Source organism: Plodia interpunctella, chromosome 4 (genome assembly GCF_027563975.2).
Source record: "Plodia interpunctella isolate USDA-ARS_2022_Savannah chromosome 4, ilPloInte3.2, whole genome shotgun sequence".
NCBI lineage: Eukaryota > Metazoa > Arthropoda > Insecta > Lepidoptera > Pyralidae > Plodia > Plodia interpunctella.
In genome coordinates this window covers 803,809-827,191 of record NC_071297.1, presented here as the reverse complement: position 1 = coordinate 827,191, position 23,383 = coordinate 803,809, and the positions used below count along the sequence as shown (strand labels likewise).

Below are 23,383 nucleotides of genomic sequence, written 5' to 3'. Positions count from 1 at the left end.
AGATAGTGTAACCCACGGAATAATAAACTTCACATTATTTTTCCGTGGTGTAACCAAATGAAATGATGAGGGAGATTTTCATATTTATAAATTCCCGGGCTGAAGTGGCAGATTCAATTCAAATTCAACTTACCTATCCAAGTGAGAGGCAAGTTGATAATGTATGTAATGTCGAGAGGGGTCCTATATTTCTGCATGCCTAAGCTTAAAGTTAAGTAATTATTTTATAGCTTAACGTTATTACGCATAACGGTTTACACATAACTATTTGAAACATATAACTTAATCTGAAAGTTAATAAAAAAAATATACGAAAAAAGGGACCCCTATCGAAAATTGAGCATGAATTTATGCATCAACATTTTTAATGCAACACGATTCAATCCACGCTGGTCTGACTGGTCGATCAACACTAGCCAGTAAGTAAAGTTAGTGGATTTTATTGCATTTTTAGAATTCTATCATCATCCACAGCCCTCGGTGATCCGCTCACTGCTATATTCTCCATATCATCCGGGCCGCTCTAAATAACAACAAAGGAGTATACCTAATTATAATTATGTTGCTACAGTTAGTAACTATAGCACACGAAGAAGTTCCATACTCTGTGTCTATTAGTTCCTGGTAAGTTAATAGATAATAATCTAAAATTTACTGTATCAGTATGGGTATCAAATGAAAACGTAGAGTTCAGATTTATTTTTTTATAATTCAGATAGATTTAAAAAAAATCGAGATTCAGCCGTAGGTTTTAATAGATAAGTACTTAGGTATATTTTTTATGGAATATTAGCGACCCGTTCCGGCTTCGCTCGGCAAAATAATAACTACTATGTACACCTTAACCTACCGCAGAAATCACACTATTAATGAAAAGTGTACAAAAATACCTTTTTGTGTTTATCGTCGTAGTTTATCTCATTCACAGACAGATAGACACGACAGGGGGACTTATTATGACGGATGACGGCAAATGCGTAAACGGGTAACCTGATAGTAAGTGGTCACCGCTGCCCAGCACAACTGTATACTAAGCCATACTACTAGCCATCACAGAAGCGACGTTGCCGGACTTTCAAGAAGTCAGACTCGTTTCTTGAAAGTGAGTGATATTTCATTTGATTTTTTTAAATTTTAGCACTTCCATGTGAAGACTGGCTATAAGTATTTACTGTTAAAATTATAGCTCTTTTTAGCTTCGCCGTAGTCGGTTGAAAAAGTACGTAGGTAGTTGAACTTGATAGTTCTTGGTTGTACAAGGTGCGTAGTGTGTGTGGGTAGAGTCATCATCATCCAGATAATAATGTTTAGATCATTTTGTAGAATCGTGTCCAGTGAAATTCTAATGTAAGTAATTAAATATACGGTACGTGATTATCCGAAATAGGAAAGCCATTATTTTAAATTTATTAAATGTTTCATTATTATATGACTATCTGCCCGTCCCAGCTTCACTCGGGTAAAAATATGATAAATTATGTACTTACTTACACCTAAACCTTCCTCAGGAATCAAAGTAAGTAATCAAAGGAATCAAATTGCTGAAAACAGCGATCAGACAGACAGACAAAGCAGAGGACTCTGTTTTTAACCCCCGATGCAAAAATTATTATAACACCCCTTGGTGTTATAAGTTTCTGTCTGTCTGTGTACGTGGCACCGTAGGTCATCAACGGGTGAACCGATTTGGATGCAGTTTTTTTTATAGCTAATTTTTGTGCAGTGGTTCTTAGATATGTTTGATCAAAATCGGTTCAGCCGTTCAACAGTTGTAGCAAAATGAATATTGAAAGTTTGGGGGTTTCTTAATTTGTGTAACAAATAGACTTATTATATTTTGTATTTTATTTTTTTACACTTGTTTTTTTTTTAAACTTGTATAATATTGTAAGGATGATTGTTACAAGACTATACCTACTTACTTATTTAAGCTGCTAGGATTGCTCCTTGTGTAAATGGATCTATTAGTTCCAAGGTTTAAACTTTATTCTGTGGGTTTACTTGGTCGGAGTTAACATTTCTCGTGATGAAAACGGTACCTAATGTTCTGTTACTTTTAGTAAGTAAATAAGCTAACAGGCCATCATGTTATGAAAGTAGTAGATAAATATTAAACGATAGACGTACTACAGAGTGGAAAATACCTGGAGAATTTTAAACAAATATAAGTACTACACTACTAGAGATATAGAGACGTTTTATTCAAAATAAAATTGTTCTAGATGTATCAAATGACTAGCTATTGCCCGCGGCTCCGCCCGCGAAAAAAAGTAGGCCATGCATCCAACTATCTTCACAAAAAAAATCGTTTTGTCGTAAAAGAAAGACTAACACAATTTCACATTTTTAAGTATAGGTATTTTTAGATAGTATGTATGTATTTATTTTTATTAAATACAGTCTTATCTACCTATTCTGAAGAAGAAGTAATATCAAACATCTTAAAACCACATAATAGGCAGTGGCAGTTGTGGAAAAAGCAAGGTTCCCTTTTGATTTTCCTTTTGGTTTCGTTTACAGAGAATAAGCAGTTTATTTTTAAATTGTATCGTTCAATGCACTTGTGTATGTGTGTTTGTGTTAGACCCATTTTGTTTGCAGATTTTTAAAGGTTGTTTAAAAAAATGTTAATTGTTACCTTCTGATTTCTTACAATATGTGTCTCTTTCATCTGCAAATAAGACGGGGACGGAAGTGTGTGACGGTATCCTGTGAAGCGCGCATCATTTGAATTGATGATCATCCAATGTCATGGCTCACTCGTGTTTTTGTAAGTACCTACATTTATTACTACTAAGTATAGGTATGTTTTTACTGTTGCCTTTGATAGAAGTGATTGTAATTTTTATGGGTTTGTTACTGACATCGTAAAATACGTTTGTAATTGCAAGAAAATGATAAGTATTTGTTTCGTAGTAACATTTTTGTAACTATGTATGTAGGTACTTATGCAATTGTGGTTGGCTAGATGTGGTTCTGTCGTCTCCCTGTGATCTGTTAGGTCCTCGGCTTGTATGCTACTATAATAAGTAGGTACCAATATGGACTCTGTATGTTAGTCTTCATTGACACCACTTGCTTCAGGTGAAGGAAAACATCGTATAGAAACTTGCGCTCTAATTCATGAACTAATTGATCAAATAGGTACCTATGTGAAATGAAAAAGGTAATGTCATATCACTCCACCACCTAGAAGTAATTGTGTGTGTTTCATTCCACGTAATGACCACGACCTTGGTTCAATTGGATCTTTTTCGATATCAAATAGTTTTTATTACCTTCTATGAATGAATCTTTTCCCCCCAAAATATGCAGAGAAAATTTACTTTGCTGACGATTAGTTTGCGCATGCCTCGACAACGGTCATGCGCTCTTACGAGTAGACTAACAACACCCCAATGTGCTTTGTTTTCGTTGTAATAATAATAATAAAGCAGTCAACAAATACAGATTTGTATAACCTTTAAAGCTTAGGTTATAGTACCTATTGTTGTGACAGCAATTGTTCTAAAAGTTTCAACTAGTGTTCCTTTTGTACCTGCGATATAACCTAAAATTAATGTTTAATTGAGATGAATAATTTTAAACTGAAATGTGCAAATGAGTATAACAGAATAACTTATTATAAGTGTATTTGATTCCACAGTGAATTGTATTAGTGTTGCTAATTTATCTGTGGTTATTTGATAACTATGGCGTAAAGATAATATCCATAGCAATGGTCAGTTGCAATCAGTATTCTGGTGAGTCAATTTATTCATTTATTTATAAACTGTATCGCATATATTATCGTGTTGTGTTGTTTTTAAACAGCTATTTGATTTTGTTAAAATATATTATGTGATCATAAGCCATTTAAAGAAGCGCTCTATTGATGGATAGGTCCCAGGTTCGAATCTTATTTATTAGCGTATTTATGTCGCTACCTCCTTCCGGTAAGGAAAACACTGACTTTAGTCCTGGCTGCTTCCTAACGTTACATGTCATTATGTCCAATAAAATCTGACTCCACTAGTAACAAGCGATTTATCTACCTACATACTTAATTCCTAATATTTTCTTTCCCGTGTTATTTTTCCGAAACCCTGCACATGTTTACAATACAAGCCTTGTACGTATATTTACTGTTTACAAAATAAGAAATAGGTAAGTACAAAAATTAACATCAATAAAAAACATTAAATTATGACTATCAGACTTTTTGACCAAATCCAACGGGAATCGCGTACTTCCCGGATATAAATTACCTTATGTGTTTAACCCTTAAAATCGGTCCAGCCGTTTGAGCGTAAAGAAGTAACAAACATACCCGCAAACTGTCGCCTATAATAAATATATATATATTAGGACAAATCACGCAGATTGAGCTAGGCCCAAAGTAAGTTCGAGACTTGTGTTATGGGATACTAACTCAACGATACTATATTTTATAACAAATACATATATAGATAAACATCCAAGACCCGGGTCAAATAGAAAAAGATCATTTTCCATCATGACCCGACCGGGGATCGAACCCGGGACCTCTCGGTTCAGTGGCAAGAACTTTACCACTGCGCCACCGAGGTCGTCAATACATATAATAATACTAGCTACTAGCTTTTGCCCGCAACTCTGCCCGCGTTTATTTCTCATGGTACCAGTTATTTTTCCGGGATTCCCTACGTCCTTTTCCTTACTTCAAAGTAAATGTACTTAAGCTAAATTTCAAGAAGATTGGTTGAGTAGATACACCGTGAAGAGTAAACAAACAAACTTAACTACTTTCACATTTATAATATTATTTGGGATGTAATAATAACTAGCGGCTCGCTAGGGCTTCGCTAGGGCTTCGCTAGAATAAAACCAAAATAATAAAAAATCCTATGTTCATCCTGAAGGTTTTGTCTATCTCTGTGCTAAATTTCATCAAATTCGGGCCAGTAGTTTTTGAGTTTATATTTATTACAAAAAATACAGATCTTTTCTATTTATATAATATTAGTACCTATAGATTAGTGGAGTTTGGGATAATGATTTGTATTAACACTTACATATTATAAAACAAAGTGCTCTGCCGCGTCTGTCTGTCTGTTCGCTATAAACATAAAAATTACTGCACGGATTTTCATACGACAAGATAGTGTGATTCCTGAGGAAGGTTTAGATAAGCAAAGCCGGACACTAGTTTTGTATAAAAGTAGAAATGTGTTTAAAAACTTCAGTCGTTTCGCTCACTCGTCCCCTTTTATTTGTGTTTATTTGCATTTTTGTATCGTAAAATACTTAAATAATTTCAGTACAAGTCACTGCCTAATTAAATATAAAATTTACGTTAATTGATGAAATGGCCTTGATTAACGCATTTAGTCGTCACGCGATGTAAAAAAAATATATGCTTTTTTATGTGGTATGTAGGTAGTCATATAAATCATGTGAGATGACTTTATATATATATATATATCCTCGGTCCGATCCCCGGTCGGATCTTGTCTTGGATGATATTATATATATATATATATATATATATAGATAAACATCCAAGACAAAATCATTTTCCATCATGACCCGACCGGGGATCGAACCCGGGACCTCAAGAGGAGGCTCTCAATACATACAGTGATTAGTGTCACTAATAACTGTATGTTAGAAAATTCTAAAATTAAAACTTTCGCCGAGCAACATGTATCGTATAAGCTTTTAGTCCATTAGATGGACAACAATACTCAACAATTAGAGGATGTAATTTATATCACTATTGTATTCGAACTTGTATTAGAATTACTTTTTTAACGAATTTGACTTTGACGTCCATTTGAGTTGGTACTAGCTTAAGTCTGTGTTACATTGTTTATATTTTTTGGTTATTCGACGATAGTTGGCCATACATTAAAATAAGTGAACTAATGCAAAAATAAATTTAATCTATAGTATGTGTACGTAACATAACTATGTAGAGAATTTGAATTGGATTGGATGTAATAGAAAAAGTATTATTTTGTTATTGAAGATATTTAAAGAAATCCTTCTTTTTATTTGCAATGGTTAGTTTATCTGTCATGTTGGTATCGTACTTACGCCGCGCCGCAAATAGATAAAGTAACTAGGTATATTTTACAATTATATTTCGTAATCACGTCTCGGTTACCGAGTTAGCTTAATTACGGGTTCACGAGTTAAGATACCTCAATCAGCTTTTTATAAAAATATAAAAAAAAAAAACTGATGGTGTGAATCCCCATAGGATTAAAAGTTGAAATTAAAAAAAAAATATTTAATTGATGCTGACGATGTAATGCTTGCGTGTTTTTGGATTTTCTGCTTTACATCAATTCAACCTTTTTGTTTTTGTTAGCAGATTTATGAAGTGCGGCCCAAACATCACGATGCCCCGCCGCCTGCGGTGATACACGAGGCTGCGATGGGTTCCAGTCCGCATCCAACGGCCAAGATGCGCAAAAGCAAATTTGTAAGTAGTGTATTTCTGCCACCAGAAATAGTAACAGTACACGGAAGGATCACGCATGAGTTTATCTCTTCCGGGGGTAGATTGATAGAGGACTTATTGGTGATATTATCAATACTTTCGTAATTATTAGAAAAAAAAGTCTTTCACATAATGGATTAATTTCAGAAAAAGTTTCGACCGCTAAGTGACTTTGATGTGAGTAATGATTATTATATCTGATTGCAGTGGCGAGGGCGTTGCCAGTGGAGTGTGGTGACTGTAATAGCCATCGCTTTGGTGGTGTACAACGCCGCAGCCAACGTGTGGATGTTGCGGCCGGCCTCCTGCCCCGTCCTCACCACCCAGCCCGCTCCTGACCCTCCCAGCTGCGAGCCTTGCGTCGAGACAGCATCCGCCAGCGCGATAGAGGACGACCCCATTGCTAAACTCAATCTACGACTCGGCAGATGGGACAAATCACGCTCCTACAGAATGTTTGACTATGCAGCCGTAGGCGAAACTTATGCCGAATCTTCGGCGAACAATCTCGTCTGTCTAGCCACCCAAACCTCCATTGAACGACTACACGAACTGTTGAAAATAGCTGCACACTGGACGGGCCCGATATCCGTCTCAGTGTTCGTGGCAGGAGACGAACTGAAACTACTAAGAGCATTCACCACTTGGCTGATTAGATGCAAACACGATGTAGCGACTCGATTAGCCATACACGTAGCAACGCCAGTAGAAAAGCCTGCGAATCACGGAAAGATGCCTGTTTGGGCTAGGGATTGTGGGTCGTGGCCGTTGCCGCCTTTAGATAGAAGAACTGAGACAGTCGTTTGGAGGTTGAAGAATCCGTATCCACAGAACCATTTGAGGAATCTTGCAAGAACGAGTTGTCAAACCCCTTATGTTTTCTTAGTGGATGTTGATATAGTACCTTCGAGAGACATGACAGAGTCGTTGAACAAGTTCTTGAAGAGCACCCCTAAGTGCCGGCTGTGCGCGTACGTGGTGCCGACCTACGAGCTGGACAAGAGGGTGGCGAACTTCCCCGCGAACAAAACGGAACTATTGAGGCTATCAAAAAATAAGTTGGCTATACCTTTCCATAGGAAAGTTTTCATATACAATCAGTACGCTTCAAATTTTTCCAGGTGAGTGTTTAAACGTATTTTAAGCTATCTGTAATAATTAAATGTAGCTTAAGCAGTACTTTCTGGACATGCTCACATTACAATGAATAACTACAACATACCTATCTCCTGAAGAATCGGATACATAATATCAGTATCATTTATTGTTATTAAGATTATTATTTTTTAATTTGAATCAATTCGTTCAAATCATTCTGCATAATCTATAACAGATGGGAACAGAGCGGAGGCAACGAGAGTTCAGACACACATATCAGCCACAACGTGACCAACTTCGAGTTACTCTACGAACCGTTCTACGTCGCCCCGGACACGGTGCCCGCGCATGATGAGAGGTTCCTGGGCTACGGTTTCACCAGGAATTCACAGGTCAGTCCATAGGTTAGAAAGGTTCTTCCACAGCAATTACAACGTGACCAATTTAGACTATATCAGTAGATTTTTCTACATCGGAACACTTCGATTTGAACCTAGATTTTGTTTTAACTTAAATTTGTGCCATTGAGTATTTGGCTTTGCCTAATGTTTGACGCATAATCTATATCACTAATCAGTATATCATCTGCGATTTCGAATTTTATACTGATCTTTTTATAGTCGTATCGAATTGTGAATAGAAACGAATCAAATGATTTTCTTAATCTAATCCAACGAAAATAATATCATTTAACATACTCAGGTAATAATAAAACTGCACGTGATCATTATCATAAATCGACTTTGGAAATAAAATTGGAATTAGTGCAACAAACTACAGACAATAGATATTTGACATAATATGTAATACTTTCGGTATCTGCCGACCGGCGACCCTGGCCGGCTGCCAAGCGCCGGCGGCCGGTGACCTCATTCCATGAAACCATGGAACTCTTGGTGTCATGGGCAAGACAGTTTTTTAAAGTTCTAAGTAGGCAAACAGGCATGCGGCCAATATGACGGAAAATAGTCACCGTAGCATGTAGAACCTGAAGCAAATATTATGCATGTCCTACCTAATCCTACCTAAATCTTTTCACACCCTTTCGAAGAAATCCCTTTAATAATTATATTTGGTCAAAACGTGATAAAAAAAAGAGCATCTGTGGTTCATTTTTTCACTCCATCCACAGACCTCTCAGATTGGACACGCTTAGCGATTCTTAACATTCATTACAAAATACATCTAAAAAAATAACATTAACTTGATAACAAATGATCAATGATCTTTGGTCTAATGTTGACTTGACAATGATTTCAATCAAAAGTAGTATGTGTGTTGATTATTTTATCACTGGATTAGGCAAGATGGTGCTTTTGTTCTCTCTGCTAAATCCTTTATCTTTCGCAAAATTTTCATTAGTATCTGTTGACTGGAGACTATTCTGACCACATTCGTGAGATTTTACTATTTTGATTTTGATAATCATCGATGAACATGAATCAAAATTATTCATCACATGGCTTACTATCTCTAAATATGGTATAGAACATCCATCAACTAAAATCTTTTATATGTGATCAACGATACTCAATACTCTATTCTTTATTTGCATCCTTAATATAAGTAACAGATCTTTTAACAGAAGAGCTGAAGTAATTTAACGAGTCGTGACTCATGTACCTGACAATAAATAGACTGGAGTGATGACGTGCAGAAACGCTATATGACGTCCGCACTGTACCGGGGATACGTGCCAGTCCTCGGGTGTTATTTGTTGGTTAGCTGGAGCTAATCCTGTTATGTAAACATTGAAATTAAATTGTTTACATTAGCCAAACGAGCGAGATTTCTTTAAAATCCAATGCAGTAGATATTCTGCGACTGCAATTGCGAGACGTTACCTCAATTCAAAAATTTACGAACATTGGCGGCCATTCTGTTAGAATTTTTACAATCCAGTTATTTAAGCCATAAATGTAATATAGCATATTGTATTATGGCATAATAATTTTTAAGCATAACGGTTTACGAATAACTATTTAAAACATAACTAACCTAATCTGAAAGTTAATTATTTTACATGTACTCGTATGCTAAAAATCTATTATGCCTTGGACCATGCCAAAATATTTTATGGCAAAACAGGTATGCCAAAGAACAACAGGACTGCCGCTTCTGTTAAGTTCTAACCTATCTTCTTTTAAACCACGCAACGGATGTTGATGCAGTTTTCTATGTTATTTCCACATAGGTATGACAAATATTCCCGAAGGTTTGATTCATACATGAATAACCTCGTGCGAATTTTTGACATCATAGAATAGTATATATTTCATATCAGAGGTTTGATTTTACTTCTGTAACTACCTTATATCATACGACATACAATTTCACTATGTACCCGTTCAATGTTGAAATATAACAATCAATGATAACCTTGATGACCATCAAATAGAGATTATAAAAGTCGGTCAGTATTATTTTCTATCAGTACCTATTGTACAGCTCACGCATCATTTCCATGATTACACAAACACCTCCCACGCTTGGCGTCTCATCAACATTGTCCGTTACTGTTTATTGTATCGACACGCAACTCTCTATTGTAACTGCTATTTCTAATACTAATTATATCTGTTTCGTGCAAAGTATCGCTGAAAGTTTTGTTTCATTATCCTTCTTTATTTTGTATGTTCCATAGCTTTTTTTGCTTTTTTGTTTTTCTTTGTTAATCTTTTACTTTAACAATTTGTTAGATTTGGTTATAGCTATATTTTATCTAGTTTTTTTTTCTATAGTTTATGGCTTTTTCAAGTTATATCTAATTTCAGTTAATATGACTCAAGCTCTAATTAATTGTAATATAAGTTCGTTGACCGATGATGTCAGGTAAAAATTGGTGCAAGATGCAACATGTTATGGAGTAAGCAATGGCAACATGCATGATCTACAATCCATACATCCATACTAATTTGATACTAATATTATACCTACATGCGAAAGTATATTTGTCACGCTTTCACCACAAAACCAATTGTGATGAAATTTGGACTAGATATAGATAAAACCCGAGGACAAACATAGGCTACTGCTGGCGAAGCTACGGGAAATAGCTAGTTGAATACAATAACCTAGACCTGGCAATCAAGAATTGAACTATAAATCAAATCTGCCATCTTCAAATTCCGGTATTAATGTCAGCATCCCCGCTAGAAGTTTAAAATAATCGTTTCCATTGACTTTGGCAGGATTTCAAATGGGCCGGATTCAGTGGAAGTTTCCTAATACACTAGATTAACATGCTTGTTATGCATCAGATACAATTATATTGCAGATAAAATCAAGAATTTGATGATCATTTACGAATGTGTTGTTTATAAACAAACAAGTGGGACAATCAAGTGTTGTGTCGACTCGTAATCAATCTTTAATGCAAAATATCTTCTCTTGAAAATGTGTTTTTGAAATCGCTAGTTGTTTTTCTTTTGCTTTCTTCTATTCCCTCCCACTGACCTGACGACCTCGGTGGCGCAGTGGTAAAGTGCTTGCCTCTGAACCGAGAGGTCCCGGGTTCGAACCCCGGTCGGGTCATGATGGAAAATGATCTTTTTCTGATTGGCCCGGGTCTTGGATGTTTGTCTATATATGTATATGTTATAAAATATAGTAACGTTGAGTTAGTATCCCATAACACAAGTCTCGAACTTACTTTGGGGCTAGCTCAATCTGTGTGATTTGTACTAATATATTTATATTTAAATTATATTTATTATTACTGACCACAGTCATTGCCACAGCGGATAGGTATGTTTAAAAATCTCGCAGTTCAGTCGAACACGTATTGTAAAGCTTATTATTCTCTTTTATCTGAGTACTTTCTCAAGTCCAAGTTACGGATTATTTTTTTAACAATTCTTAGAAATTTTACGATTCTTTCAATGATGAAACTGATTTGGTTTTCAAAGAAAACTCTGTCGCAAGAATTATCTTGTTTTGTCTCTCTAGTAGTCTTTTTCATACATATCGTTCCGGTGATCCGGTTTAGTTTAGAAAGTCGTAATTATATGGACATATAATTACGGCGCGGTATTTGCGGTGAGTGAGTTATTTACACTGCTTTGCAACTCTATCTCAGTAAATCATGTGTTTCATAAAGTTTTTGGTTTTATTTCATTAGTAAGATAGGTAATAACCACGTCTGGCTATGCCGTCTGGTCCGTGTGGCCCTAGCAGAATGGGCAAACCCAAAGAGTGCTGGCTTAATGTCGTCAGGATCATTATTTGCATGCCATTGGGCTGACATTTTTAAATGCCGGAGACCGTGCGAAGTTGAGAAGAAAAAGTATCTGATGCTCTGAGACTGAAGAAATACGGTGGGACGAGAAAGAGAGAAAGAGAGAGAGATTATAAGTATCCGATGTCGATCAGTGTTTCATTGGACCATAACTACAAAGTCGGATTCTTCTTTTGATTAATTCCCCGTAGTTACCGGACAGGACCTTAATTGTGAAACTGAAATTTATAGTCCAAGCGACGCGTAATACCATCGATTAATGACTTTAATTCCGCAGGCCGTAAATTGGAAAACTGCCAAAGTGCGAGTCGATATGGAAACATATTATGTGGGTTCCTTTTATAGTACCTATTACCTATACTCATTTTATAACATACTAGTAGGTATATTATCTTTGTAGCCTTTTGAGAAAAATGTGTAATGTTCAAAGTTCAACAAAACGAAATTTACTACAAGAGCTCTTGAAGTTAAGTAAATCAGTTACCAATTACCGGTTCGAAACTAACCCTCTGATTCATAAAAAGTTACAGCATGCATACATTAAAATATGTTTAGTCTCGTTCTGTCAGGACAAATAAAATAGGTGCCATAGTGACCCAATGCAATTTAGCTTAAATTATGTATTAACTTTTTTATGTTAGTTCTAATAGTTTTCTATTTACATATATGTTTACAGATCTGTCAAATGTGGTTACAAAGTATAATTGTTATTACAAAGTAAATTGTTACAGATCTGTCAAATGTGGTTACAAAGTATAATTGTTATTACAATGTACGACATTTTACAAATGTTCTGTCACAGAACCCTAAAGTCGTAAAAAAATGACTGCCGCCGGGGCTTTTCGGATTTGCAGTATGTTATTTATTTCGGAAAGGAAATTAATAATTATTCAAGTCACACCGGCAGATAACACTTGTATATATATATATATATATATATATTGATTACACAACATTTTTGGCAGAAAAATCTTGGTGCTATAAATGCGTGACGAATCGAGGAGTTTACTCCTTGAAGCATGTCTGGCGTCCATGGATGCATACGTTAATTCTCATCTCTCAGAAAAAGTACCCGTGGGAAATTCAAGCGGGAGAGACCGCGGGCCAACAGCTTTAATAATAAAACCTGATTAAGTTGTCAGTTATTTGTATAACACAGTCAATGTATAATTATTATTTCTATATATTTGTTCTGTGGCGTTATGGAGAACTGCAAAGTTACAGAGTTTGGCAAACGTGCTCAATTATACGCTTAATTTATTACTAGCGATTGCGCGCGCGCATTATTCGCAGCTTACGTACCTAACCTCCGGCCCACAGTAATCAATAAAACTTATATTATCGATACGGGTTAGAATACGATGTTGGGCCAAACAATTAGCTGATTTAGTCCAGTTTGTTGGCACATTAACTCGAAATTGAACGTTAACGATTCATAATTGTCTACAGTTGCCAACGGTATACGACCGCCAAAACGGTACAGTTAAGTTTTCATTTTCGTTTTCACCTAGTCATTATCACCGTCAGCCATTTTACTGTCGTCAGTGACCTGCAGGCCCACCATCAACTTTTACAGAACGATTCCAAAGCAACTCAGTTCAATTTGGACACCTAAAATGAATCTCATTCATACAAAAAATTAAGTCGATGGTACGAATTTGCGATGCAGTTCAGTTTAGGTTGTAAAGCGGATCGCGTTAAGAGATGATGGTAAGCCCCCTGACCTTGCCTTCCTTAGGATAGGCAAAAGGCTAGTTAATTTTTTTTAAATGCTATTCGAAGACCCTTATGAAATTTATTAACATGGTCCACAAACAAGTATAAGTATATTAATAGAAACACCAGTCCTAAAATCTATTTTATCTAGATTATACATATTTTTACCATCTCTGACCTTGTCAATTACCCTAACTATAACCAGAACCTCCTGTGTGCTTCGCAGGTTACGTTAGTAAAGGAGTTTGACACAATATAATTTTGGTCACCCATCCATTAACCGACCACGGCGAAAGTGACTTAACTGCCACTACCGCGAGCGCGAGGCGCTCACCACCTAGCTCCTCTAACTATAACGCGCATAGTAGCTCTATATAAAACTGTCAAAAACGTTATTTTCCATTCGACTGTACACAACAAAGACGTCAAAGGCGATCAGTAAAAATTCAATAAGCTTGTATGACGGCCGGCAAACGGTGCTCGCGGACAATTTTCTTTCATACTCTCAGCTGACTTCACTCAAGGAACTCCGAACAAAATGGAGGACGCGATTATTCTGAGCTGCTTTCTTGATTTAGTTCGGTATTGCTTTCCTTCAGGGTTGTGTTATGGCACCTATGGTTAGCTTATACATTTTCATTAGGTGTAGGTGTTCAAGTATATTGGGATTTCGATATCATAAAAGTTAAACAAAGAGATAAAGAGGTACTATAGTCGATTTTGTATGGACTGAATAGTGGAGACTTGCAATGAATTCAGGTAGTTACGTAAGTAAGTAGGTATTTTATAAATTATGAGATTTAAGTTATATTTTTTAAATCAACAATAATAATTTCTCTCGTATTTGTATTAGCTATAATATTGTCCAAAAATATCCATCTAGTTCTAAGCTCTGTGGATTGTAAAAGAAACTCGCTGGGAAGCGACACGAAATAAAAATAACTAAGAAAATACGAGCGAGTATTTTTGTCGCGCGGTAACCGGATCTGTGGGGAATGTAGTCGGGATATATAGGACACGGGGCTCGTTAATTAGCTTTGTGATAATCTTCATAGTCGTATTCCTCATGGCTGAGGGTCGTGGTCATTACGTGGAATGAAACACACACAACAACTTTCTTGGCATTAGTAATGGAGTGGTTTGTGAAGCAAGTGGTGGTCTATGAAAACTACTATACATGAGTCAGATTGGTATACAAACTCATGTGGCACGAGTAGGATTCGAACCTGGGATCTTTCGGTCCACAGGCGGGCGTCTTAACCATTACACCACCACCGCTTTTGTGATAATACTGTGGCTGTATTGGCCAAGAGTGAAAAAAATCTGACGTTTGTTTCTGTGGGGATTTCAACGTACATAAATACTACATTATTATGTGATTGAATCAATTTTTCTTCGAATAGTCAGAAGTTTGCCATTGTGTTGTTTGTAAGATAATCAATTTTCATTGCAAACTCTAATTTATGTTGGTTTCTGGGTTTTTCATTATAAGTAAAATGTCAAGCCCTTTTGATCGATCTGCCTTTTGTACTAATTTGTGTACCTATGTGTGACACAAGGTGAAAAAATGCCTGTGAAAATCTAATTTCTGAATCAATGATTTGACTTTGACAAACATCCCCAAAAAATTTGAACCACCTATGCCTTCAATATGTTCATTAGGTTAGGCTGTCTTTTTATGAACAATATGGTTAGTTCAGATGATCGGACCACGATTAAAAGCAGTTTGTCATGGTCTGCCGCCGCGAGGTCGGCTCCGACGACCTACGAGGTTCATGTTGATCACGGTCTCTGTGCGAGAATGATCCACGGTGACACAGATTTTTGAGAAAATTTAGGTTAATATGACTTCACCTTCATCTAGAAGAGATGAAATTTCGAAACACAAAATCTCATCGGTTTAGTATATGAAATAAATGATAGGATTTTAATATTTTTATTGCAAATAAATTGGTTTTAAAAAATACAAGTAATTCAAGTCCGCCCTAGCTGTTATAACCAGCGGGACTGGAGTCCTTACTTCTTAATGATGATCGTAAACACGGGTCTCGACGACTGTGCACAACTGATTGACGTCATTGCTAATTATACCTAGTGATGCTCGTGTTGTTACATTTTAAATTGAATGGGAGTGTCAGCATTTTATGAAGAAGTCTAATTCTCATGTAGGTAAATATTCTTGAGAACGTGTACGTTAAGAATGTTGTGTGTCAAAAATGGAAAATGAAATAAATTTATTTAGGTACCTATATTGAATTCTAAATGAAAATTCAATGGAAACCTTATTAATGAACTTGGTTTGTTGGAGTTGAATAAATATAATGGCCAGTATCTAATACTGTAGGTAGTCTATTTTGTCTATAGTTTCTATCACAAAAAGTACTGCACGATTAGATATCTTGAAGTCGATTTTACAAAGGATCGTCTGTAAACTTTGAGCAAATAGAACTGATATCGTATCTACAATCTTCCATCACATATTTTGCCGACGTAACATTGAAACGGACATACCATTTTTCCATTCTAGCAGAAAGGCACATATGTAAGAATAACATGAGACTTGCCTGTTTCAGTCCCTATTTTCAGTTTCTGTTTCGCTGGACGATACGATAGTTATATGTCGATAATCATTTAATGTACCTACACTATCTATTTAAATAAATTTCGTCAATTTTTGTTCCTTTCTCCATTTACCACACTAGCTCATAAATCATCAACAAGACTAGAATTGCGGGTTTATATTACAGTATACTTAAATACATACTTTGTGGTACATGTTTCACCCCACTTCTCATCACATGTTCACGAAGCATTGTAGGTACACATTTGATAAAGTTACTACAACCCGTTCAGTTTGCATCATAATAAAAAGCCGACGTGGTCGCTGAAAATCTTTTGTTTCCAGGTTTTCCTTAGTTAGGCATTTCGTCACCGTGACGAATTTCATAATGAATTGAAATAATTGCAATAACTACACAATTGAATTGTACTTTCTTTAAAATAGTTATGAAAACTAGCATTCAAAATCTTCAAGGTCTATTTGAAACCGATAAATTGTACAGAAATAGAAAAACCAAAAAGGAAGTCTATCTTGATATAAAATTGATGAAGAGTAGAATATTTATCGAAGATCCGCCACAAAACTCTTGGCATAAGATTTGATTTCATAATCTAAAGTAAAATAAAAAAAAATAAAAATATTCTGATCTACTAATAATAGATAGTGGAGAAGAAAATTGATCCAAAAAAATTGCTTCGAGCGAGTATGATAAAGACGAGTTATGGAAAAACTTTCTTCTGAAAAAGACTTTGTTTCTGAAAAAGTAAAAAAAAGTAAAGGGAAGACAATAGTATTACTAATATATAACTATACAATATTGATAAATTTTGAAACAGATACATAACTAACGCAATTTTTCAAAAACATACGATATTTGTGTATTAAAAAGCATAAAGGTCGCGACCGTGACACCGGACCGTGAGAAAATCGATTTCGGGCGAGTTTCGTAATCTGTAATCGATGAATCAGGACGGCGATCGATTCTCGCTATTTGCCTGAAAGGTGCCTGCCTGTCTGACTGTCTGCGATGTCTAGGTGGACTGAGATTGTCGTCCTTTTGTGTCTCGTGGCCGTCGCCGGTGAGTACCGTTCTTGATTTGAATTAATTATAGTATAATTTTTACATTTGTCTATTCTCGTTCAACATTGTACATCACTATTAGTGTATAATATAGGTACTTTACGTTATTTTTTTCTTTAATTTCGATAATGAACTTTGGTACTTAATGCAAATGCTAATTATGTGTGCTTAAATATCCACTATTTATTATCTTCTACTTAAATCTCAAGTTCATACAACAACAACATATCTACAAGTTTGCAATTTAAATTATATGTTATATCATCTCCTTCTTTCTTAGAATAAAGAAATCCAATATCATAAACAAATATAGGTAATGTATACCTATGGGCAAAATGTGGATTTAACGATGTAAACAATTTCTTCAAATCATCTTGATTAGAAGCTCTTTTTAGATCTCCAAGATGCAGTTGACTGCGACAATCCGTGCTCAGACGCTCAGCCCGGTGAGGTGGAGCAGCAAGCGCTACAGGACGTCGAGCTGGAGGCGGCGTGCCCCGAGCTGAGCGGACAGATCATCGGCGGCCGGCCCAGCTCCGTCGCCCGGCACCCGTATCAGGTGTCCATGGTGCTCAATGGCAACTCCTTCTGTGGGGGCTTCATCATCAGCCCGGATTACGTGGTGACTGCTGCGCATTGCGTTCAGAAGTAAGTTTGTGTTTTTCTTTGTGTTATGTGCGTGCCTGTACCTAATATGTACCTATGTGGCGCATACTAATCGGTTTATCGCGATATGTTAAGTACTTCTGAAGATCTTGTCTTTGTGCTTTTCATAAAAATAAAGTCCTTAGTGATAGAATACTTAGTCTACTTATACTAAGTATTAGTATCATATGAGATTGAAACATTTGTGTATTTGTTTCGAATATTCTCCAATACCTATGTTTATTAGCATTCGTATACAGAAGAGACGAAATTATGATTTTTTGAAAGCAAAAATGTTTTCCTTGTTGGTAGGCCTACTTATTTACTTACACCGAGCTATTTATATTAGTAATTAGAATAGGAATAACACCATATAGTTACCTAGTTATCGCTAAGTGTATTGCAAAGAGTTTTTTCAATAAGAAGAGTATGAAAATAACAAAGATCAATAACAACTATGAGTAATTTGGATGTAACGTTAGTAAAGTCAGCATAAACTTAACAATAAATAAACAAATGAACAAATATAAACAAATGAATATTTAGTGCGCATTTTCCTTGGTATAGATATATTGTCAGGGAAAAAAGTCTTTGTTTTTAATATTCCAGCAAAATTTGTCTCGAAATTGAATTTCCTTGTACGAGCGCTCCAACCTTTAAATATTTAACTTGATTGCGCGCGAAGCAGTCCCATCTTTCTGTTGCTTAGAGTTTTACTTAGTGTACTAAACTTTACGACTGGGGCAAAAATAAAATTCGTGACCAGCCTTGCTGCAATAAAACCTCTTTTTTTATTTCCCGAATAGCGTGCCCGGCGACCGGGCCGCGCAACAGAAACCAAATTAAATAAAGCTTACGTCCGAGTAATGTTAAAAAGAAGGACTGAAGGTCTTCGGGCTCATTACATTAGACTCTATCAACGGATTATTCTAAAGTATCTATGAAAAGTTGTCTTCAACTGTCTTATAAAATCGTATTTGGGTACACGTCAGATTTTCATACACCATACACGCGTACAGAGTAGCGTGTAGAAGACCCGAAGACCTTCAGTCCTTCTTTTTATATATTATTTATTATTATCTTTGCCACAAATCCACAGCGTAGTCCCCAGTGCCATCCGTCTGCGGGTGGGCAGCACCCGCCGCGACTCCGGAGGCCGCATCGTCCGGGTCTCCAACGTCACCGTCCATCCGCAGTATGGACGGCCGCGGTTCGACAACGACATAGCTGTGTTGAGGCTCGCCGCGCCTCTGACCTTCAGTGACAGCATCAGGGCTATCAGGCTGCCCGCGAGAGGAGACGCTGTGCCGCTCGTCAGGCTCACTGTCACTGGCTGGGGGCTGACTGCAGTATGTATCATCTAATGTGACTGGTCGAATACAGTTTGAACAGCAATTCCTACTTGAGTAAAAGAAGAAATTTTTTTTTTTATAGAAGTCTTGGACTTGCTGTCATCACTCCTCTTCCACTCCTATCCATGATGGTTGAGAATTCGTACCCATTATCTGTTGTAACGTCTTGATAATGATTAAACAAAATGGTTTGCCATTGCTGTTTTAACACAGCTGATGATTAAACGTCAACTCAAGAAGTTTTTCTAGATCTTACCTAATTAGTTACGGGAAGTCGTAGACAAAAGGAAGTTTATTATACTCCTAATGCAAATATTTAGTCTAACCCCGTGTCCGCATTGAGATAAAGGGCGCATCGCAAAATTATTAAACATGTGGACGGCTGTGTCATGTATAATCTATACAGGACGCTGAATATCATCCATACATTAGACATTTTCGTCTCAATGAGCTCAACCCCCAGCCTGATGTTCATTCCAGCCTGGCGGCCGTCGGATCCCCCGCACCATGATGGAGGCCCAGGTCCCAGTGGTGCCTCACTGGCTGTGTCGTCTCTCATACGGGGACGCGCTCACAGCCAACATGTTCTGTGGAGGACACTTCCTCATCGGAGGCGTCTCCTCCTGCCAGGTATATCCAGGCGTTCAGTATATCTGTTCTAACAGCTCGGACATTGGCCTGAAACTCGCATCGTACGGTACAGTCGGGACAGACAAACCTGAACCCCTTGCAAGAGTTAGTTAGGGGATTAGGTTTATCACACTTTTATCTGCTGACTGTGCACGGGTTTGAAGTTAATTTCATATATTCCTATTTATATAAGAAAATTTCTCCACTAAATATAGTCCGGAACTCGATGTTAATCAGAACTGTAAATAAAATACTCTTATTCATAAAAAAGCTAAAGCATAATTTAAGTTAAAATATGTTTTGTCTCGTTCTGCCGATGTTCTCTATTTATTTTATTTATTTACGATCTCTTATTTAATTTACAAAGCAAACGCTAATTATTTTTTCTTTCCTCATATATTTATATTGTTTGTAGGGTGACTCCGGAGGGCCTGCAGTGTTCAGAGGCACAGCTTTCGGGGTGGTCTCCTTCGCCAGGGGGTGTGCCCTGCCCCTCTCCCCCACAGTCTTCACAAACATCGCCTCTCTGAGGGACTGGATCACTCAAAATACAGGAATTTAATATAATTACTACAATATGGTTGGAATGTCGATATCTAACTTGACATCAAAATTCTGTGATAAATGAGCTCCACTTTGAGCTTTTCGTAGATTTTATTTATTTTTTTTATTTTTAAAATAAAATGTTTAAATTGAACTGTTTCGTTTCTTTGCATTTTTTAACCTTTTATACAAATTAAAATATTTGAAAAATTTTGCTCTGTTGTTTTATTCTCCTTTAGGTTGACGTTTTGGATTAATTTTGTAAAATGTATTAGTTTACATGAAATACAATAAAAAAACGTAATATTTAAAATCTCGTCAAGATGATATAAAATGCATCAGCAATAATCAGCATTCGAAAACTAATACCAAAATAAAATATTTCAGAATCTTGTATGATCTCATTAGAGCATTTGGCCCTTAACAATACTATAACAACTACAATTAAAAATATTGTTGTATATTTTAAAAGAAAATAATGTTATAAGGATTGACACCATTTCTTGTCTATTCCAGGTATATGAAATGTTCCTAATCGGCTATCAATTCAAAGTGCTATCTCCAATATTCACCATTCACTGGGGGCTTCAAGGGCGAAAGTCGCGCCCTCTATGGCGGGAAAAACAAAACGAGAAGAACAGGAAGAACTTCGAGACTTTTAAGAGGGAGCTCTTCGCTCGGTACAGAAGGGACCCTCTGCACCTTCTGAAGAGACCGCCACAGATTAAAAGTAAGTCATAGGCTTCGCGAGGCCGCGCGGGCAGTCGTGTCGGCCTTGTTTTAATGTTATTAACTGTCAAACTTTTTTGACGACTGCACTTCAGTGTTGTGGATGTTGTTAGTGTGTGATGCATGGTTGCTGATTTATTTAATAATGTACAAATTAATAGGCCTACCTACATGTAAAATGGAGGCTTTTATTTTGGCAGAATTTCTTAAGTTACTTTCTTAGATCGCTTATTCGATTTTAAAGCTTTTACAGATATATTTTATGGCATTTGTGCAGATTTAATGATACTTAGAAATCATGAAAAGATTGAAAGTAAATATTTTTTATCATAATATTTTTTTCTCACCAAATCATGAATAGCCTTAGTTAAGTTTTTTTTGTGAACTACAAATTATTTTCAGTTGAAAATACTTTATGTCTGAGTATTCCGGTATTTAGTTATTTTTTGCTTTTTACTATTTTACAAAATTAATGCATAGAGTTGTACTTAATATTTATCATCAAATGCAATAGATAAAAATGATCTTAGACCAGATAACAAAATGGTCAACTTGTACATTCCATTATTTATATATATATTTATAAGATTCAGTGGAACCAGCAGAGACAAATTAATAGGGTTCTGTTTGGACCCTTTTGGTCTGGGGCCGTAAAATTCTATTGTGTAGAAACACATTGTGAAGGCCTAATTTTGGTCTAATGTTTAGATTTTTATATAAAGTACAATTACTTATTTAAATATAATGATTATTTAAATCATATTTATGTAAATATAAGTATAATATATAAGGATATCGTATCAAAAAGTCTGTTGCGTCGCAATCTCACTACTTAAGTAAGTATTACTGAAGCACATACATAAGATATTAACTATTAAGTAGTAATAATATTATTTAAAGTTATTATTGTAAGTAGAAAAATGTAAATAATAACTTACAAAGCACAACATTAGTCATAATTCACAAAGCAGCATCATTAGGTAATGCAACTAAGCCTATAAAAGATTTTAGATTATGATTATAAAGAGATAAATAAATAAATATTTATCTTGATTAATGCCCTGTTTGTACGACATCGTCTAGAAAGAATATTCAACGTTTTTTTATTATAAAAATTTGAGTAAATACCAATACAAAAATTAAATAGTAAATTAATACTGAATAACCTGAGACCTATATAAAATAATACTAAATGTCTCCTATCAGAAAACAATTTAGAAATCTTTAGGGATCATTGAAATCAAATTTATTATACATCTATCAATACTATTATTATAAAGAGGTAAGTATTTGTGAGTTTGTTGTATGTTTGAGGCGGGTAAGCTCCGAAACTACCGAACCGATTTCAAAATTTTTTTCACCATTAGAGAGGTATATTATCCAATTTGCTATATTTTATCTCAAAATTCCCACACACACACACATACAATATGTTTGTGGTTGTGGGAATACACAACAATATAAGAGCTTAATAATTTATACTTATTCGATAATATAGATTATATTATAACGATGATATATGGCAAGGAAAGTCATAGCATATTTCACACTATTTGCATATAAATATTTCAATTTCTTAGCTTTTTGCTGAGACAGTTCTCAAATGCACAAGTCAAGTTCAGAGAGATAACTTTTTTGGGAAATCCTCTTAAGCTATGTACAGACACCAACATGTCAAGTTATCCTGCATGGACCTTTATACGGCGAATTTGCTATAAATTTGAGTATCTTTATGAGCTATTGAGTGTACGGTACTAAACTTGGTCGGTCATTTTCTATTTAGCAAATAGTTGTATGAATTTTATTACAATTTATTGTTATTAATGTTATTGTAAATTATCCGTTGCAATTGTTTATGTAAAAGTAGTACATATCACTTGTTGTATTTACTTGTATTTATTTATTAAACAACTGAAGTTTTTTTTTTTAAATAAATATAATCAAAATGTTATTCACATATTTTTGCTAATTTTTAAAATTTTAGTAGTTAAACAGCACCTTCGATATGATATGATCACAAACAATAAAAATATGTACAAATGTACTTACCTACATATTATCTATGTTATAGATTTGTGTTTCAATTATTCTTTTATGTACAGCCAGCAACCAAAGCTAAATTAATATATTTTTAAGATATTGAGTACTGTTGTTGTACTTAGATATTTTTGAAATCAAATTGTGGCTGAGATATTATAGCAAATTTAAATGTGAACTTGTTGATTTATGGGTAAATAGTTGTAGTACCTACTTAATTGCAAAGATTTACTTGTCTGATTCTAAACTTCTTGGACCATTTGGCCCCCGTTGTGATATCGATAGCTAT

The 23,383-nt window shown here is 35.5% G+C and overlaps 1 protein-coding gene across 12 annotated transcripts; it reads left to right on the top strand.

Moving 5' to 3' along the window:
- Nucleotides 1–483: 483 nt before the first annotated feature.
- On the top strand, nt 484–23,308 carry LOC128669208 (uncharacterized protein). Of its 12 annotated transcripts, XM_053743838.2 has the most exons (6): nt 484–624; nt 929–1,102; nt 6,338–6,448; nt 6,674–7,587; nt 7,800–7,956; nt 20,845–23,308. In XM_053743838.2, the coding sequence occupies exons 3-6, from the start codon at nt 6,401–6,403 to the stop codon at nt 21,067–21,069; spliced, it is 1,344 nt and encodes a 447-aa protein (XP_053599813.1). In that variant the 5' UTR covers nt 484–624; nt 929–1,102; nt 6,338–6,400; the 3' UTR covers nt 21,070–23,308. The 12 variants fall into 12 exon arrangements, with proteins under 12 accessions (XP_053599813.1, XP_053599820.1, XP_053599817.1 ...); XM_053743845.1 differs by lacking the exon at nt 484–624 and having other exon boundaries at nt 1,004–1,102; nt 6,335–6,448; XM_053743842.2 differs by lacking the exons at nt 484–624; nt 929–1,102 and adding an exon at nt 1,197–1,347.
- The last annotated feature ends 75 nt before the right edge of the window (nt 23,309–23,383 follow it).